Here is a 15781-nt window from a genome sequence, read left to right on the forward strand (position 1 = left end):
TTGTTACTGTCTGATAATGTAGCATAGAGGAGCGGCTGGTCCATGACCATGACATTGTCCACGCGTATAACCTTATTGATCTGGAAAGCATGACTATCCTAACTCAAAAACTTGTCCTAACATCACCTTCTTTCTTTTATTTCTCAGGAGGATAAGACTATTTAGCTAAATGATGATTGCAGCAGCCCCACATGGCTCTTCAAACTATGGCCGTACAATGGAATAATATAAGCAGCAGATGCATTTGATGACAACCTTGGACCTACACACCTCATACCAGAAAGGAGACTGAGAAAGTAAGAAATGCAAGTACAGACCAACTAGCTGATGCTCTACTGTAATTCTCCGTCGCTCCTTGCATGATGATGTTTCGTAGAGGAGCAGCTGATCCAGGGGTCCAACACTGTCTGGTAGAGAATGTCCTACTATACAACTTTCATCAAATTCATAGATTCTTCAACTTCAACTAGCTCAAACATTGGTTGGTCTCACTACATGGTAGATCCATCATTGCTAACATTGTGTGTGTTTAATAAATCAACTTGATAACTTAAAGTGACTTGATAACTTAAAGTTACTTAATAACTTAATTTAAGTTATTAAGTAAATTACATATATTTTATAAAATAACTCAGTGGTATAACTTTAAAGTAAAAAAACAAAAAGTAATAAGTATAAAAAATTAACTTATTTTTAAATTCATATCTTCATTTTACTTTTTTACCCTTATTTGTCTTAGTTACCTCAGTGATTTTCTTTGCTATTCCACTATCTCTATTATTACTCAACCTCTTTTGCCTTATTTATAATTTATGATTATAAATATGTCAATTTGCTGATTTAAAATATGTTTTAAATTAATTTTATCAAACAATCTTAATACTTAAAGTAATAATTAAATAATTAGTTTTAAATTAACAATTTAAGTATAATTTAATTTAAAATCGATTTAAATTATTAAGTAATAAATATTAAATTTTACTAAACACTCCGTAAAGGACTTTTTGTAGCAAGGTTAACAGAAAATAGAAATGGAGATTCCCTTATCTCATGCCTTTAGCTATTGGCAAGGGTCTATTTAGGTTGCTTGTGATCAAACCAAATGTGTGATTTTGAGAGTCAAACCAAAACTCCGTGTCAAATGAGTAATCCTAAGAGCTAAGAAGCCGCCTCTATAAAATCAATGGATTAAGGCAATTGACTAAGAGTTTGAAATCCTAAGAGTCATGACTAAGGTTATGTTTGGTTATCAAAATCTATTAAGGAAAGAAAAAAAATATCTAGGAAATAATTTTTTTCATGTTTCATTTTATTATAAAAAAATATCAAGAAAAGTCAAATATACTTAAAAATATACATATTTTTAAATTATTTAATCCTTATATCGAAGAGTTAAAACAAGTGAAATGAGTTTAAAATGATGTATAAAAATAATTTATTAATTTTAAATCTATTTTTTATTTTCCTTCACTTCTTTTTTAATTCTATTTTTCCTCTATTTTCTTTTCCTTACATTTTTCTTCAAATTTTCCACAAACCAAACATACCACAAGGCTTAAGGCTGATATTTTGATGTGCATTGAATCAACAAAAAAACTTTATAATATAATCTTCTAAAGTGAATCTCAGCATGGGGCCCCTGACTTTCAATACAACAGCAAGATTTTGTAGAGTCTATGTCGCAGCAGAAAAACTATAGGAGGACCAAAGTATGAGCTCCATAGCAGAATATGGAATTGAGCAAATTTTGGAAGTTTGACAGTGTAAGATCATAGGGTTTTAATCTTGACTACTAGAATTGGTAAGAATCATAAATTTAGAACTTTTTTTAGGTGCCTTGTCGCTTACCAGTGTCTTGTGCCTTAAAGATCATCAAATCAATAATCCTATTTGATTAACAACAAAGGATCAAATCACACTTGACAAATGGACTTGGGTTCACTCCTAATGTACGAATATGCACAAAAAAAAGCAAGAGAATCCAGCCATAGATTTCTGAAGGAGAATCAAGTATCATCTGAATCACTAGGCATTTACATGGAGAAAGAATGTATACATGGGTCTGCCATAATTCCTATGCTCTACAAAAGAAAATGGGAAAAGGGCAAAAAGAAAACCCATCAAAATTGCAGGGGATCTCTCTCTTTCATCTGTTATGAGGCACCCAATTGAGTAGTGAGATCAACAAAAGTGTCTTCTTTGCAAGGAAATGTAAGACCTCCCATTGGATGATCAAATCCAAACTCTTCCTCTGCCTGCCTCAACAAGTCTTGGAATGAAGGATGATTCAAGTAAGATACCGGGACAACAAATCGCTTCCTCGTCTCGATATCTCCCACATAAACAGCTAGATGTCCTCTTGGAACATCCCTCTGCAGTTTAAGGATTTGCTTCACATTAGTAATCACTGAGGGCAAACGAATACCCATGTTTATCAGTCAAGAGGAAGGAGATAAAGGATGGGCTTTGAGTAGAGGATCTGAATTAGGATGATAGACTTGGCTTGTGCATTTATAAAGCTGGGATTGCTATATATACCTAATAGAGCCAATGAAGTGTGTGGGATCAGGACTTGGCAACTTGGGTACGCAAAGAGGGACACCTTACCACTGCAACCAATCTTGTTTCCTTCTCTCTATTCCCTACATATCCCATCTACTACCCCACTTCCCAGCAGCCCCCCACTTGCTTCTTGGAAGTTATCATCCAATTGTTCACTTGGGCTACCGTCAATGACAACCATTCAAACTATGACCGCACACTGAAAATATCCAAGCAACAAGTCCATGTGATGAGTAGGGGATTGACAAATTCCGTACAGAAGATGATATGAAATTGGGTCCACACGGTTCAAACCATAAAGGAGACAACGAGTGAGAGATGCAAGTACAGCCGGACTAGGCGATGCTTCATCGAGATTTTCAGTAAGTCCGTACGTATTGCTAGAGTATTATATGATAAGAGGAGCGGCTGCTACATGGGTTTACTACCGGTATATAGCATAAGACTACAACCATATTGACTTGGAAAGTGTTACTATCTCAAATCAAAAGCATGTCCTATTATCTCCATCTTTTCTTCCTGAAAAGAACAGTCCTACAACACAACTGTAAAGCCAAGTTCATCAAATTCGTAGATTCTTCAGCTAGCTGAAATTTTTATTTCCCCCACAAGGAAACAGGGAAATCCATGTATTTTGTTATAGTTAGATCCAACTATTGCCAGCGTTTTGCATGGGTCTTTCCAAAGCCAGGAACATAAAAAATGAGACCGGAGGTCCCCTAGTCTTACGTATTCTTTGGATTTAACAAAGCTGCGAGGATCAGCATAAACTGGAGCATTAAACTATAGAACAGTACTGACATTACCATCCCACTAAGACTCCACCGGAATCTATTCAAAGAGGTTTCCCAGTATCATGCGTGATTTCAAGAGCCAAACAGAATTATTTTGTATCAAATAAGCCATCCTAAGAACTAGATTACCTCTTTGATGTCACTGGCTGGGGGCCATATAGCACAAGATTTTGGAGGGTTTTGTGACTAACATAACTAATCTTTACAGGCTGATATTCTGATTTGGAAGCGATCATGTAGGAAACTATTAATCGGTTTCCTAGTCTCAACTTTCTCTCATGGATCACAGAGGAGGATGCTCTTGGATCAAATTTAGTCCCAGAGAAAATAAAAAATAAATAACCTCCTCCCACAGTTTTCATAAGTTACAGGTTCACTTGAAGAATGGGAGCATTATGGTTGGCTTTGATTCACAAATCTTTTACTCTATTCCACAAAATCTACACACTGCAACTTGCTAATATCTTGGTTTTGCTTGGATTCAATTTTCTTGATGGATGATATGGTTAATCAACAAGATTAAGTTGGTTACACTAACATTTTGGCTCAGTAGAAGGGCCTCTCTGTTGCTTTGCCAGCCTACCACTTAATCTCCATCTCAACTGTAAGCCCTGTGGCACCTTTGGAGAGAACAGTACAAGAAATTTTATGATTTCAGTTTCAATGGTGGTTCCAGATGCTGATTTCGGTTTCGTTTTGGTTTCAGTTTCAGTTTCTGATTTCGATTTCATTTTGAAGTACTGAACCTTATAGCCAAAACGAATCAAGTTGGCACTGACGTGTACCCTCAAAATCTATCAATCATCTGGTTTCCCCAAGTGAAATAACTATTCTTATTTGGAACATGTATCTATAACAGACAAGTTTCCTTTCACTGGCTTTGGAAGCTTTCAGAGTTCTAATTTTGGCTGTCAACTATTACTTGGACCTTAAGGCAATGAACTCGAAGGTTGGAACCTTAGGGTGATGAAGTGAAATCAATACACAGTAGAGATAAAGGAAACAGGAGACTCACAACTCAGTTTCAACTGATCTAGAAATCCACAAGACCAACAGCACAAACTCTAGTCCTAGAAGCTAATATCCCAACCCAGGAGGAAAGAAGAAATCATGATGTCAGAAGCTAACATTTCTAGTAATGGAACAAAGGTTACTTTCTCCTAGATCATACCATGGATTTAACATCATTTCAAGATTTTAACCTTTCATCTTTTCGCTTAGCAAGAATGTGAATCTTCTACCCTTTTTTGTTCTTTTAGAGAGGCAAGATTTCCATTCCACCCTCCATATATAACTCGAAAAAATGTGCAATGATAATGAATCCAGGAAAAACAAACCTAAACCATCTAGCTAGGCTATGCAGATCTTTCAGATATACTTCTTGCAGTACTTGAATTGTTGACATAGGGCCTGTATTTTTAGACATTTAACCAAAGGCGGAGAAGATTAGAACAAAAAATAGGAAAACACAAGGTAGACATTTATCCATGGTGGACAGAACAGCATACTTCCATTATCACATATTTGGAGAATAGTACAAACATCAAGGCTCTGAAGTGAGCTTAAGAACACAAATTTACCAACAAAGCAATACAATAAAACTTACTTCCCAGAAATAGCTTCATGCAAGTACTGGTCTCAGAGGAAAGGACGCTTAGACAGATAACTCAGTTCGGGAAATCAGAATTCCATCAGTATCTGCATAAAGCCATTCCCCATCGGAGATTCTTGTCCCAGCAATGGCTATTGGTACATGTTTCTCCCCAATCCCCTTCTTATTGGCTTTCATTGGGTGGGAGTTCAGAGCTCTTACCCCAATATCACAACCATTGATCTCATCAACATCCCGTATACAGCCATTGACCACTATACCTGCCCATCCATTATTCTGAGCTTGCACCACAGGATTGCCCCCCAGAATTGCACACCGCATGCTTCCACCCCCATCAACAACAAGAACTCTGCCATTACCTTTCTCCTCAAGAAACTCGCGGATCAAGACATTATCTTCAAAGACTTTGAGGGTAACAATTGGTCCAGAGAAGACTGGGCGCCGACCATAAATCTGGAACACGGGCTGCAGTGCCCGGAGCTCTCCACTAACAATTAGCTGTGGGTTTGCATCACAAACTTCAGCGGTTGTGACCAATGCCATTCTATTCCAAGTACCTTCAGGGGAGGACACACATTGAATTTATTAAGATTCAAACAGGAAAATGATAAAGATTCAGTTTTACCATAAAAATATTAAACACAAACATTTCAGAGAATCTACCATAATGTTTCAAACATTTTTTAGCTTTCCTGTTGTGATAGTTAAACCAGAAATTATAAATAACCATCACATCAGTCAGTTTTTAGAAAGGGAGATTTGAGCAAACATCCAGCAAAGAAAAAGCTATTAACTTATTATTCCCTATTGGATAATATCTCACCATTTTAAAAATCAATTAATAACAAGGAACTTTCAATATTCAAAATAACAAATCTCTTCATAATCCTAACCTTAATCTAGTTCTAATCTACCACCACTAATCCACATGCATTACCACCACTGCTGTCTCCAGAAACTCACCACCCAAAAAAATTGCAAATTAGAACTCTTTGACGGTTTCTGTTTATGCTACGGTCCTTATTTCTACGGTGTTTTTTCCCCCAGTACAGAAACAATTTGGTGCATGACCCTTGGCAGAAGAGACAGTAGGAAACAGAGCCTTTCTGAAGAAAGAGGTTTTGAGTGACCAGGTAGGAAAAGATGATAAAAGTATAAAAAGATGATAAACCCAACCCTAGGGTGTACATAACGAAAGCCAACTAAGCTAGATTATACTCAAAGGATAAGGTTTAAAAATGTTTGTACAATAAGCCCAAAAAAGAAACATTAAAATAAAGTTGATCCCACATCATCTCCGACGTCTTCTAAATGTTCTCAAAAATCCTAACATTCCTCTCTCTCACCACACAATCCACAACAGAGAGAGACACATGATCCTCCAAAGAATCTTGCCTCTGATAGAATTCTCAAAACACTTGAAAGAAATCACCAACATATCGCAAATACTACTAGGCTGAACTTACTCCATCCCAGCCTATGAAAAACTTTTATGCCACAATCCCAAAGTAATCGGACAATGCAAGAAGAAATCATCAATCGTCTCTCTGCTCCTCTTACAAAGGATGCACCAATCAAGGCTAAGGGCTTTGAAAAGCCTTCACAACTGCAGTATGTCATTGGTATTTATCTTTTTATGTGCCACTAACTGAGCAAAAGCCCTGACCTTAGAGGAGACTTTTGATTTCCACAAAAGATTAGTTGGGTAGAAAGGAACAAAATTTGAGACAATGGATAAGGCTAAAAAAAATTATTTAACTAAGAAAATTCCCGAAGAGGACGGTATCCAAGCTTTCGCATCTGGAATTGAAGGAGTCAAATGAACAAGGAAAAGTAAGGACTTTAGTCTTTCAAGATCCACAATCTCCTCATCAGTTAGATTGCGTCTGAAGACTAGATCCCAAGAAAATGAAGTGTTATTACCCAGAATAGCTTAAATAGGACAAGTTTTAGTAGTGGTGATTTTGAAAAGTCTTGGAAATTGTAAACAAAGAGGTTAGTCGGCACCATAGATCTTTCCAAAAACAAATTCTAGTCTCATCACCTACCACAAAGCGAATGTATGTAGAAAAGACTTGAAGAATATGAGCAATGGCCTTTCAGGGGCAACGATGTGACCATCTGATTATATTGCTGGCATCTCATTTATTAGGATATGTCCCATAGATACTCAAGATAACATGATGCCAAAGGGCAGAACCTTCCTTAAGGTACCTCCAAAGCCACTTCCCTAATAAAGCTTTGTTCCTTAGAGAGATTTTCTCAAACCCTAAACCGCCAAATGATCTCTTTTACCCTCCCCAGAACTTGACCATAAAAAATCACTTTGTAATTTCTCAATCCTCAAAACTATTGAAGCTGAAACCTTAAAAAGAGAAAGAAAATAGCTTGGGATGTGCGACAGACAAAACTGAATTAGGGTGATTCTACCTCCTAAGGACAAAAAGACTTTTTTCCAACCTCCTAGAGACTTTATCCAACACTGGATCCCAAAAGGAGAGCGAATTTGGGTTCTCCCCTAAAGGGAGACCCAAATACGTTAAGGTCAATCAGAGACTACACACTCAAGCAGAGAAGCCAACCTTGTGGTTTGGTCTTGACTAATGTTGATTGCCGAGAGAGTGCTCTTATTTAGATTGATCCTTAACCTTGATAACCGCCCAAACACCAACAAAATTAGCTTGAGAGAATGCAACTCTTCAAATGATGCTTTAGAAAAAAAGATGGTGTCATCCGCAAATTGTAAATGAGACACCTTGGTCCTATTTCTACCCACTAGAAACCCCTCAAATAAACCTCTCTCCTCCGCTCTCACAATCAATCTGCTTAAAGCATCAACCACCAAGGTGAAGAGAAAAGGAGAGAGGGAATCTCCTTGTCTTAGGCCTTTGTATGTCTTAACCCACCCCTTAGCATTTCCATTTACTAAGACTGCAAATGTCGCCGAAAATAAGCATCCCCTCATCGAGGACCTCCATCTTGAACTAAACCCTTTTCTTTCAAGTACATGGTCCAAAAAGTCTCAATCAACATGATCATATGCCTTTTCAAAATCAATTTTGAAGACTACCCCTTCCTCCCTTGATCTCCTTTTCTCATCCATCAACTCATTAGCAATCAAAACAGCATCCAGAATTTGTCTCCCCTCAACAAAAGCACCTTGAGTTAAAAAGATGGTGTCTTGGAGGACTTTACGCAATCGCCCTAATAGAACTTTGGCTATGATTTTGTACAAGCTAGTAACCAAACTAATGGGTCTATAATCTGAGATCATATTTGTTTGACTCTTTTTTAGCACTAGAGCAATGAAGGTAGCGTTTGTGCTTTGATTGATTATTCCATTATTGTGAAACTATAAGAACACTCTTAAAAGATCATCCTTAATCGTCTCCCAACACTCCTAATAAGAAGCAATGGTGAAACCATTTGGTCCAAGGGCCTTTTCCTTATTTAAATGTCACACAGCATTGTGAATCTCCTCTTCCGAAAAAGGGCAATCCAACCACTCAGCACTCTTTGCTGAAATAGGAGACCAATCCAAACCTTCAATCCTCCAAGAACCATCTAAAGGCTTGGCAAATAACTTCCCAAAATGGTGCTTAATCTCCTTCGAAATGCTCTCAAACTTTCAAAAGGTCTAGCTTAGCTTCATGAAAGAAAAACAACCATGAAGTACCTTGAATGAATGGAGTTTATCAAATATGATAAGGAAAACCACAAGTTCATAAAGAGTTAACCTTCAACAAATTATAAATAAGACCCAACTTAACGCCAACAAGGAACATACCAAACCCTCCAAACTATATATCAAAATATGTAAATCTACTAAAGCCACCCACTAATGGACTATCAAATCCCAATACAAAGAAAATCCTATACACTCAATTTTTCTAGTCACTGACTCACTGTGCAGCATTAACATGCAACTGGCCTGCATGAGTAAGAAGGAATGAATCTGAATCAATCAGAAGGGGCCTGTAAAGACAAGGGGAAGCTAAAAAAAAGTGTATGATAAAGTAGTAAGAGAAAACCTAATATGGCATAATGGTAAATTAATAGTTGAGGATGAAGCTTTGTCCTTTTGCACTGAAAAATGAATAAAAACTTACTTTGAACTAGTCACAAACTCAGCACCTTCACTTTTTTATGGATCGGATAGTTCTGTACCTTTTCCTTTATGTGTTCATGAAATTGGCATACATAAGACATTTTCATAAAACAGAACTTATCATTATTTTCTCTAAATTTTAACTACTAACAAGTAAGATTTCACACTCTCCCCAAATCTCACCAAAATTCAACAAATCTAATTTAAATTCAAAGGTCCAATAAAGTCTAATCAATGGCGTCTGATCCATACCCTCACAAAAGATCAAGATCAGCTGTTCTTAGCCGACTGAGATTAAGCTACAAATTAATTTATGGGCAAAAAAAAAAAATAGAAACCAAGAATCTCAAATTTCAATATCTTTCATCCTCAAGATCCAAATCTGTCCAAAAAAACCAGCTTTCCAATCAATCCTAATAAGATGCCAAAGATTAATATCCTCACTCTTACTCATCAGAAAAAACAAATAAATAATATCCTCACTCTCCATTTGGTTCCCAAGAAAAGTTTTAAAAAAACTGAAGTTGAGTTGTGAAAAAGTTCAAAACACGGGATCCTCACTCTCCGTTTGGTTCCCAAGACATATTTAAAAAGAAAAAAGGGGCTGAAGGTGAGTTGTGAAAAAGATCAAAACATGGTATACAGAATTCAATTTCCGATCAACCAATTATTCTCTATGGTTGATATCAGTTAGGAGAGAAACCTCCAATCAGCATTACAATGTACACATAACAACAGAGGAACTAGAAATTTCAACTTCAAATATATGCATCATCAAGATCCAAGACCGTCCAAACGACTACAAGTTTCCAATCAATCTTACCAGAAAGCTACACATCACTTTCTCGACGACCGTTGGGGCCCGAGAAAATGTAGAGTAAACTCTTGAAAGAAAATTCACTCAAACTCAACTGAGCTGTACAACGCCATAAGATAAGATTAAAAAAAATCTTGATTTATTTTCTTCTCGATTTTGTCGGCAACCAAACAGAGTCCAAAATCACAAAAGAACAGAAAATTTCACTAGAACTTTAATTGAGCTGTCAAACGCAAAACCATAAGATTCAAAAAAACTTGATTTATTTTCTTCTCCATTTTCTCGGCAAGCAAACAGAAGCCTAAATCACAAAAGGAAAAGATATTTTCGCTAGAAATTTAATTCAGTGTCCAACGAAAAAAAAAAACCACTATTCCAGGAAATTCAAATTATTTTCTTCTCCATTTTCTCGGAAATCAAACAGAGATCGAAAGCGCCAAGGAAAAAAAACACTCAAACTCTAATTGAGCTGTCCAACGCAAAACACAAATTTCAAAAAAACATTTTTCCTTTCTTCTCCATTTTCTCGGCAACCAAAACAGAGACAAAAGGAGCTCCAGATCCAAACCAGAACAAAGAATGAAGACAATAATCTGGATTTTAAAAAATAATAAATCTTTTGTGATATCTTCCCGAGAAATCGACCGATCAATCAGGACCGACGGAAGGTGATTCGACGGCTGAAATTTTACCTTCCGGCGAACTCTCCAACTGTAGACTGTCGGAGATGAAACGGGTGTCGTTTTTTGGCTGCGACTTTTGAGGGAGAATTTAGAGAGAGAGAGACCAAGAGGGGCTCGACTTTAAACTGTTGCGAGCGCCCATAAATAAGAGAGAGAATGTGGATCCGTGTCACCTGTGGTTGACAGTGAAAAAATTCACAGCCCAATGAACTTGAGCTGTCATTTTCATTTCAACCTCCTTCTTTTCATATCTTGCAATTAAAAATAAAAATTAGTCATTCTTTTTTATGAATTTTACTAAAAATTAACTAAACTAGGTTGTTTAAATTATTTGTTTTTATCAAATTTAAGAAAAGGTTGTAGAAAGTAAAAATAATTTTGGTTTTAATAATAAATATTTTAAATATATTTAAATTTTACACCACATTCATTATAATATGTCAATAAAAAAATTAGTAATATGTTTGAAAATTGTTTTCAAAAACAACTTTTTTTCACTTTAAAATTTTTTTTTATTGAAAATAAAAAAAATTAAAATATTTTGAAAACATATTATTTTTTAAAACGAATTTAATAAATTTAAAAGTATTTTTTATAAAGTGCTCTAAAAATAATGAAAAATAATAAAAGTACTTTGAAAACATTTACATTAATATATATTTCATATTTTCATTCTAAAATGAAATGTTATTATAAATTTTGGTTAAATACATCTAACCCTCGTAAGTTTGTACTTTCATTGTACACCTTCCTTATTTTTAATGAAATGGGAGATGAGTGAAAAGAAAAAACGAAAAGGATATGAAAGGTATCTGATGAAGTTTTAAACATGTGAATGTTACATGTATTTAACTAAAACCTCAAATGAGGTAAATGAAATTAACCCTAAATTTTTAACAACTATTATCAAAATATAAATTTTTTCAATTAACAAATATTCTCTTACTTTTCAAAAACTAATACAAACATACTTTTCCTACCAAGTCATGAGCTATTTTTTCTATAACTAAGTATGAAATATATTAATAATGTGGCATCCAGTGGGTGTTGAGTTGTTCAATTAGAGAGGTCCTTTTGAGCTGTCATGAGTCCTTTATTGGTACAAAAAAAGGAAGAAGGTTTGAAATGTTGCTCTATTGTGTTTGTTTTGGGCTTTATAACAGAAGAGGAATATGAGGGCATGGGTGTTGAGTTGTTCAATTAGAGAGGTCCTTGAGAACTAACACGAGTCCTTTATTGGTAAAAAGAGGAGGAAGACTTGAAAGGTTGTTCTTGTGTTTGTTTTGATCTTTATGACAGAAGAGGAATATGATGGCTTTTGACAACTATGACAGTACGGATCAAATAATTAAAAAATTCTTTTTTATATATTATTTGGAATTGGGTTGGATTGTACATTGAGGTTGGTTCTTTATAGTTGTTAAACTTTGTGAATTGGGTAGGCTCTCAATAGGGTATAGTAACGCGTTTTCATGTCTTCGTGCTTTTTTTATCCTTCTTTCTTTGTATATTGCATGTATACTTCTTTTTTTAATACAATTCTTATTTACCTATAAAAAAAAAAGTAATGTGGAATGAAAGAAGGTATAAAGGAGGCTTATAAAAGGCCTCCTAAGAGAGACAAATACAAATTACTCCCAACCAATCAATGAAATGAGAGAGAGGATTGTTTTTTTAAAAAAAAATTATATATTTTTTCAAAACCAAAAAGCAATTTCCTAACTCATTTTTTACAAAAAGGAAATTTTAAAATATTTATAATAAAAAATTTATTATTTTTCACAACAAATTTTAGGTATTATTAATTTCTTTTATGTCATGTTTTGAGCAATAATTAAAAATATGAGGAATAGATTTGAAACTTTTGTCCACATAAGTAAGAAAACAAATCCAAAAATAAAAAGAAAGAAAAAGCAAAAGAAAATACAAAATAAACATAAAATTAATAAATTGTTTTATATATCACTTCAAACTTTTTTCACTTATTTAAACTTTTTATATAAAAATTAAATAATTTTAAAATATATAAAATTTTAATTATATTTCACTTTTCTTTTATATTTTTCATACTGAAAAAAATATATATATTTATTTCCAGAACCAAACATAATTTTAATATAATAAAATTTTCTTGGTAGAATGAAAATAAATGTGAATACTCTTGTGCTATGAAAACTAAAATAGTTATTAGTGATTTGATTCAAAACTTATGGAGGGAAGGGTGAAGTTGAGATTGTTGGGCATTGGATGAAGATGGTCCAAATGGTAGAAATGAAAGGTGGAGGGCATGAGATTGACTTCATTTTCATGGAACAATTATTGCCTTGGCCGCCATGATTTCATCGATAATACCCATTTGATGGTGGAATGTGATGTCAATTCCCCAATGACTGACTGGCCGTTCGGTTGTTGATGGTGATATATTATAAAAATGGTAAATATTTTGGTCAATCTACTTGTTTTAAATTTATTTATTCATATATTTGGTGTCACCCACTTCATTATTTTCTTTTTCAAATAAGTAATCCATTTCTCTTTTCCAAGTCAACTTTGAAGGTGGGGAAAAGTAGTATTTGAAGTTTGTATTCACATTTATAACAAGATATAAAAACATTTTAATATAAAGAATTGTTTTTTTGGTTGTTATATAGAAGAAAATTAAATATAATTAAAATTTATTAGAAATTGACGTATTTTTAAATAATTTGATCTTTATAGTGATGAATTAAAATAAGCGAAATGAATTTGAAGTAACAAATAAATATAATTTATCATTTTAATTTTAACAAAAATTTAATTAATATTTCGATCAAATTTAGGTTTCACATTACTTTAAAAATTAAAAGTTGATAAAGGAAAATTAAAAAAAAAAGGGTGATTTTTGTAATTTATATTATTTTTTATTTTACATCCAATATTTGGAGTTATAAAATTACGTACTAATAGATTATATATTCTAAATCGTCTTTCTGGGTTATGTTTAGTTCTTAAAAAGAAAAAAAAAGTCAAGAAAAATAGTTTTCTCATGTTTTATTTCACCATACAAAATATGAAAAAAAATTAAATATAATTAAAATTAATAAAAAAATTTATACTTTTTAAAATTATTTAAAAAGGTAAATAAACTAAATAAATTTAATGAAGTATATAAAAATAATTTACTAAATTTAAATTTATTTTTTATTTTCCTTACCTTCTCTTTTCTTTTCATTTTCTTTTCCTCAATTTTTTTGGAAACAAATATAGTATTTATGATATAATAATTCAATTTTTTTATTAATGGTAATTTGTGATTTGACACAATTATTTTATTTTATTTTATTTTTTTTAGATTGAAAATTTAATTTTTAGCATAAGATAGAATGACCCAATAAAAAAAAAAGATTAATTGCAAGTATTTAATTTCATATTATATGTTAGAATGATGACCAAATCTTGAAGTTCATGTGAGTAGAACAAATCTTCATGATTCACCATGCTTAAACAAATCAGAAAAGCTTCCATCAAGATCTTTTTTTCTCTTTTTCTCTGTTTCTTCATAGTAAAATATGCCTTCAGTTCTCTACTTAGATTTAAGAAAAGGTTATTTGTGAAGGGAAGGGACCACTTTCTTTGTTGAAGAGTGGAAGCTTTTTCATTTTTTCTTTTCCTCTTTTTCTTGCCAACCAAACAGGGTGGTCACTGAAAAGTTGCTTAGATCCGGGATTTAAGATCCATCCCATGTGAGTGGGGAAAGAGTGGTCATGGCAGCATCCGGAAGAAAAGGTTTTATTTTTTATTTTATTTAAAAAAAAAAAAAAAAAAAAAGGCCTCCACAAAAATAAGGTTGTATTTGACAACTATTATTAAAAATAGTTTTGTATTATTTAGATTAAAAAATAGTTTTCTATAACAAATTTTTGACAAAAAACCATTTTTTGAGAACTTATTTTTAAAATATTTTATTTTTGAAACAAATTTTCTGTATTTTAAGTTGTTTTTTATAAAGAATTCTTAGTAATAATTGAAAATATAAAGAATGTTTTGAAAACTTTTATACTTTGCATTAATTGTTTTTATGCAAAATAAGCTGGAAAGACTATTTTCATATTATTTCTAAAAAGAGTTTTGTTTTTCAAAATAATTTAAAACTGTTTTTGAAAATTGTACTTAAGAATTGTTTCCTAAGAATTGTTTTCGAAAACATTCTCAAACAAGTCCTCCTTGAATTTTGTGTAATTAGACTCTATTTTTGTTTCTTTTTTCTCTTATTTATCAAGAAAATTTAAAGCTAAAATGTTATGAGAAATTATTAGTAAAAAACCCCAACAAAATTAAAAACTTGGAATTTGGATAAGAAATTAATTTAAAATAACTTGCAAAGTTTCAAAATTGATATCAAAATTTTACCCCTAGTAAAGAGGTATTTGGTAAAACTTAATATTTATTATTTAATTATTTAAGTTGATTTTAAGTTAAATTATATTTAACTTAAAACTTACTACTTAATTTTTACTTTAAGTATTAAGGTTGTTTGATAAAATTAACTTAAATTTTATTCTAAATTATCAAATTGATATATTTATCCTCATAAATTATAATTAAGGCAAATGAGGTCACATAATAATGAAGTAGGAAAATAGATCGCGAAAATAATCAGGGCAACTGGTGGTAAAAATGTAAAATGAAGATGTAGATTTAAGAATAAGTTACTTATTTTTACTTATTATTTAAAATTATTTTTGACTTTAAGTCATGTCATTATGTTATTTTACCAAACATACTTAATTTACTTAATAACTTAAATTAAATCATTAAGTCATTTTAAGTTATTAAGTTGGTTTACCAAATATCTACTAAAGGTATATTTGGTAAAACTTAATACTTATTACTTAATTACTTAAGTTGACTTTAGATTAAATTATGCTTAAGTTGACTTAAAATTGATTAGTGAATACTTACTTTAAGCATTAAGGGTGTTTCATAAAATTAACTTAAATTTCATTATAAATCTCAAATTGACATATTTATTCCCATAAATTATAATTAGGGCAAAAGAGATCGAATACCAATGGAGATCATGAAGTATGATTTTTATTTTTATTTTTTGATAGGTAAATAAGAATTGTATTAAAAGAAAGAAAATATACACATCGTATATGAAGAAAAAATGACAAAAAGGCATGAAGACACGAAAACTCACTACCGCACCCTATCGTGAGTCTA

General features: G+C 32.5%; 2 protein-coding genes across 2 annotated transcripts; both read right to left on the minus strand.

The window, feature by feature from the left end:
- Positions 1–2153: 2153 nt before the first annotated feature.
- Positions 2154–2429, minus strand: LOC109122469 (auxin-induced protein 15A-like). The gene has a single exon (XM_019219309.1). It carries the CDS (start codon positions 2427–2429, stop codon positions 2154–2156), a length of 276 nt encoding a protein of 91 aa, XP_019074854.1.
- Positions 2430–4847: 2418 nt separating this feature from the next.
- Positions 4848–10729, minus strand: LOC100263339 (regulator of ribonuclease-like protein 2). The gene is made up of 2 exons (XM_002277945.5): positions 10586–10729; positions 4848–5525 (listed from the first exon to the last, which is right to left on the minus strand). Exon 2 carries the CDS (start codon positions 5509–5511, stop codon positions 5011–5013), a length of 501 nt encoding a protein of 166 aa, XP_002277981.1. The 5' UTR covers positions 5512–5525; positions 10586–10729; the 3' UTR covers positions 4848–5010.
- Between the last annotated feature and the right edge of the window lie 5052 nt (positions 10730–15781).

The sequence above is a fragment of the Vitis vinifera genome, chromosome 4 (genome assembly GCF_030704535.1).
Source record: "Vitis vinifera cultivar Pinot Noir 40024 chromosome 4, ASM3070453v1".
Lineage (NCBI taxonomy): Eukaryota > Viridiplantae > Streptophyta > Magnoliopsida > Vitales > Vitaceae > Vitis > Vitis vinifera.

Excerpts from the sequence above, each read along its gene's own strand:
- LOC109122469 (XM_019219309.1), bottom strand. The coding sequence starts at position 2,429 with ATGGGTATTCGTTTGCCCTCAGTGATTACTAATGTGAAGCAAATCCTT.
- LOC100263339 (XM_002277945.5), bottom strand. The coding sequence starts at position 5,511 with ATGGCATTGGTCACAACCGCTGAAGTTTGTGATGCAAACCCACAGCTA.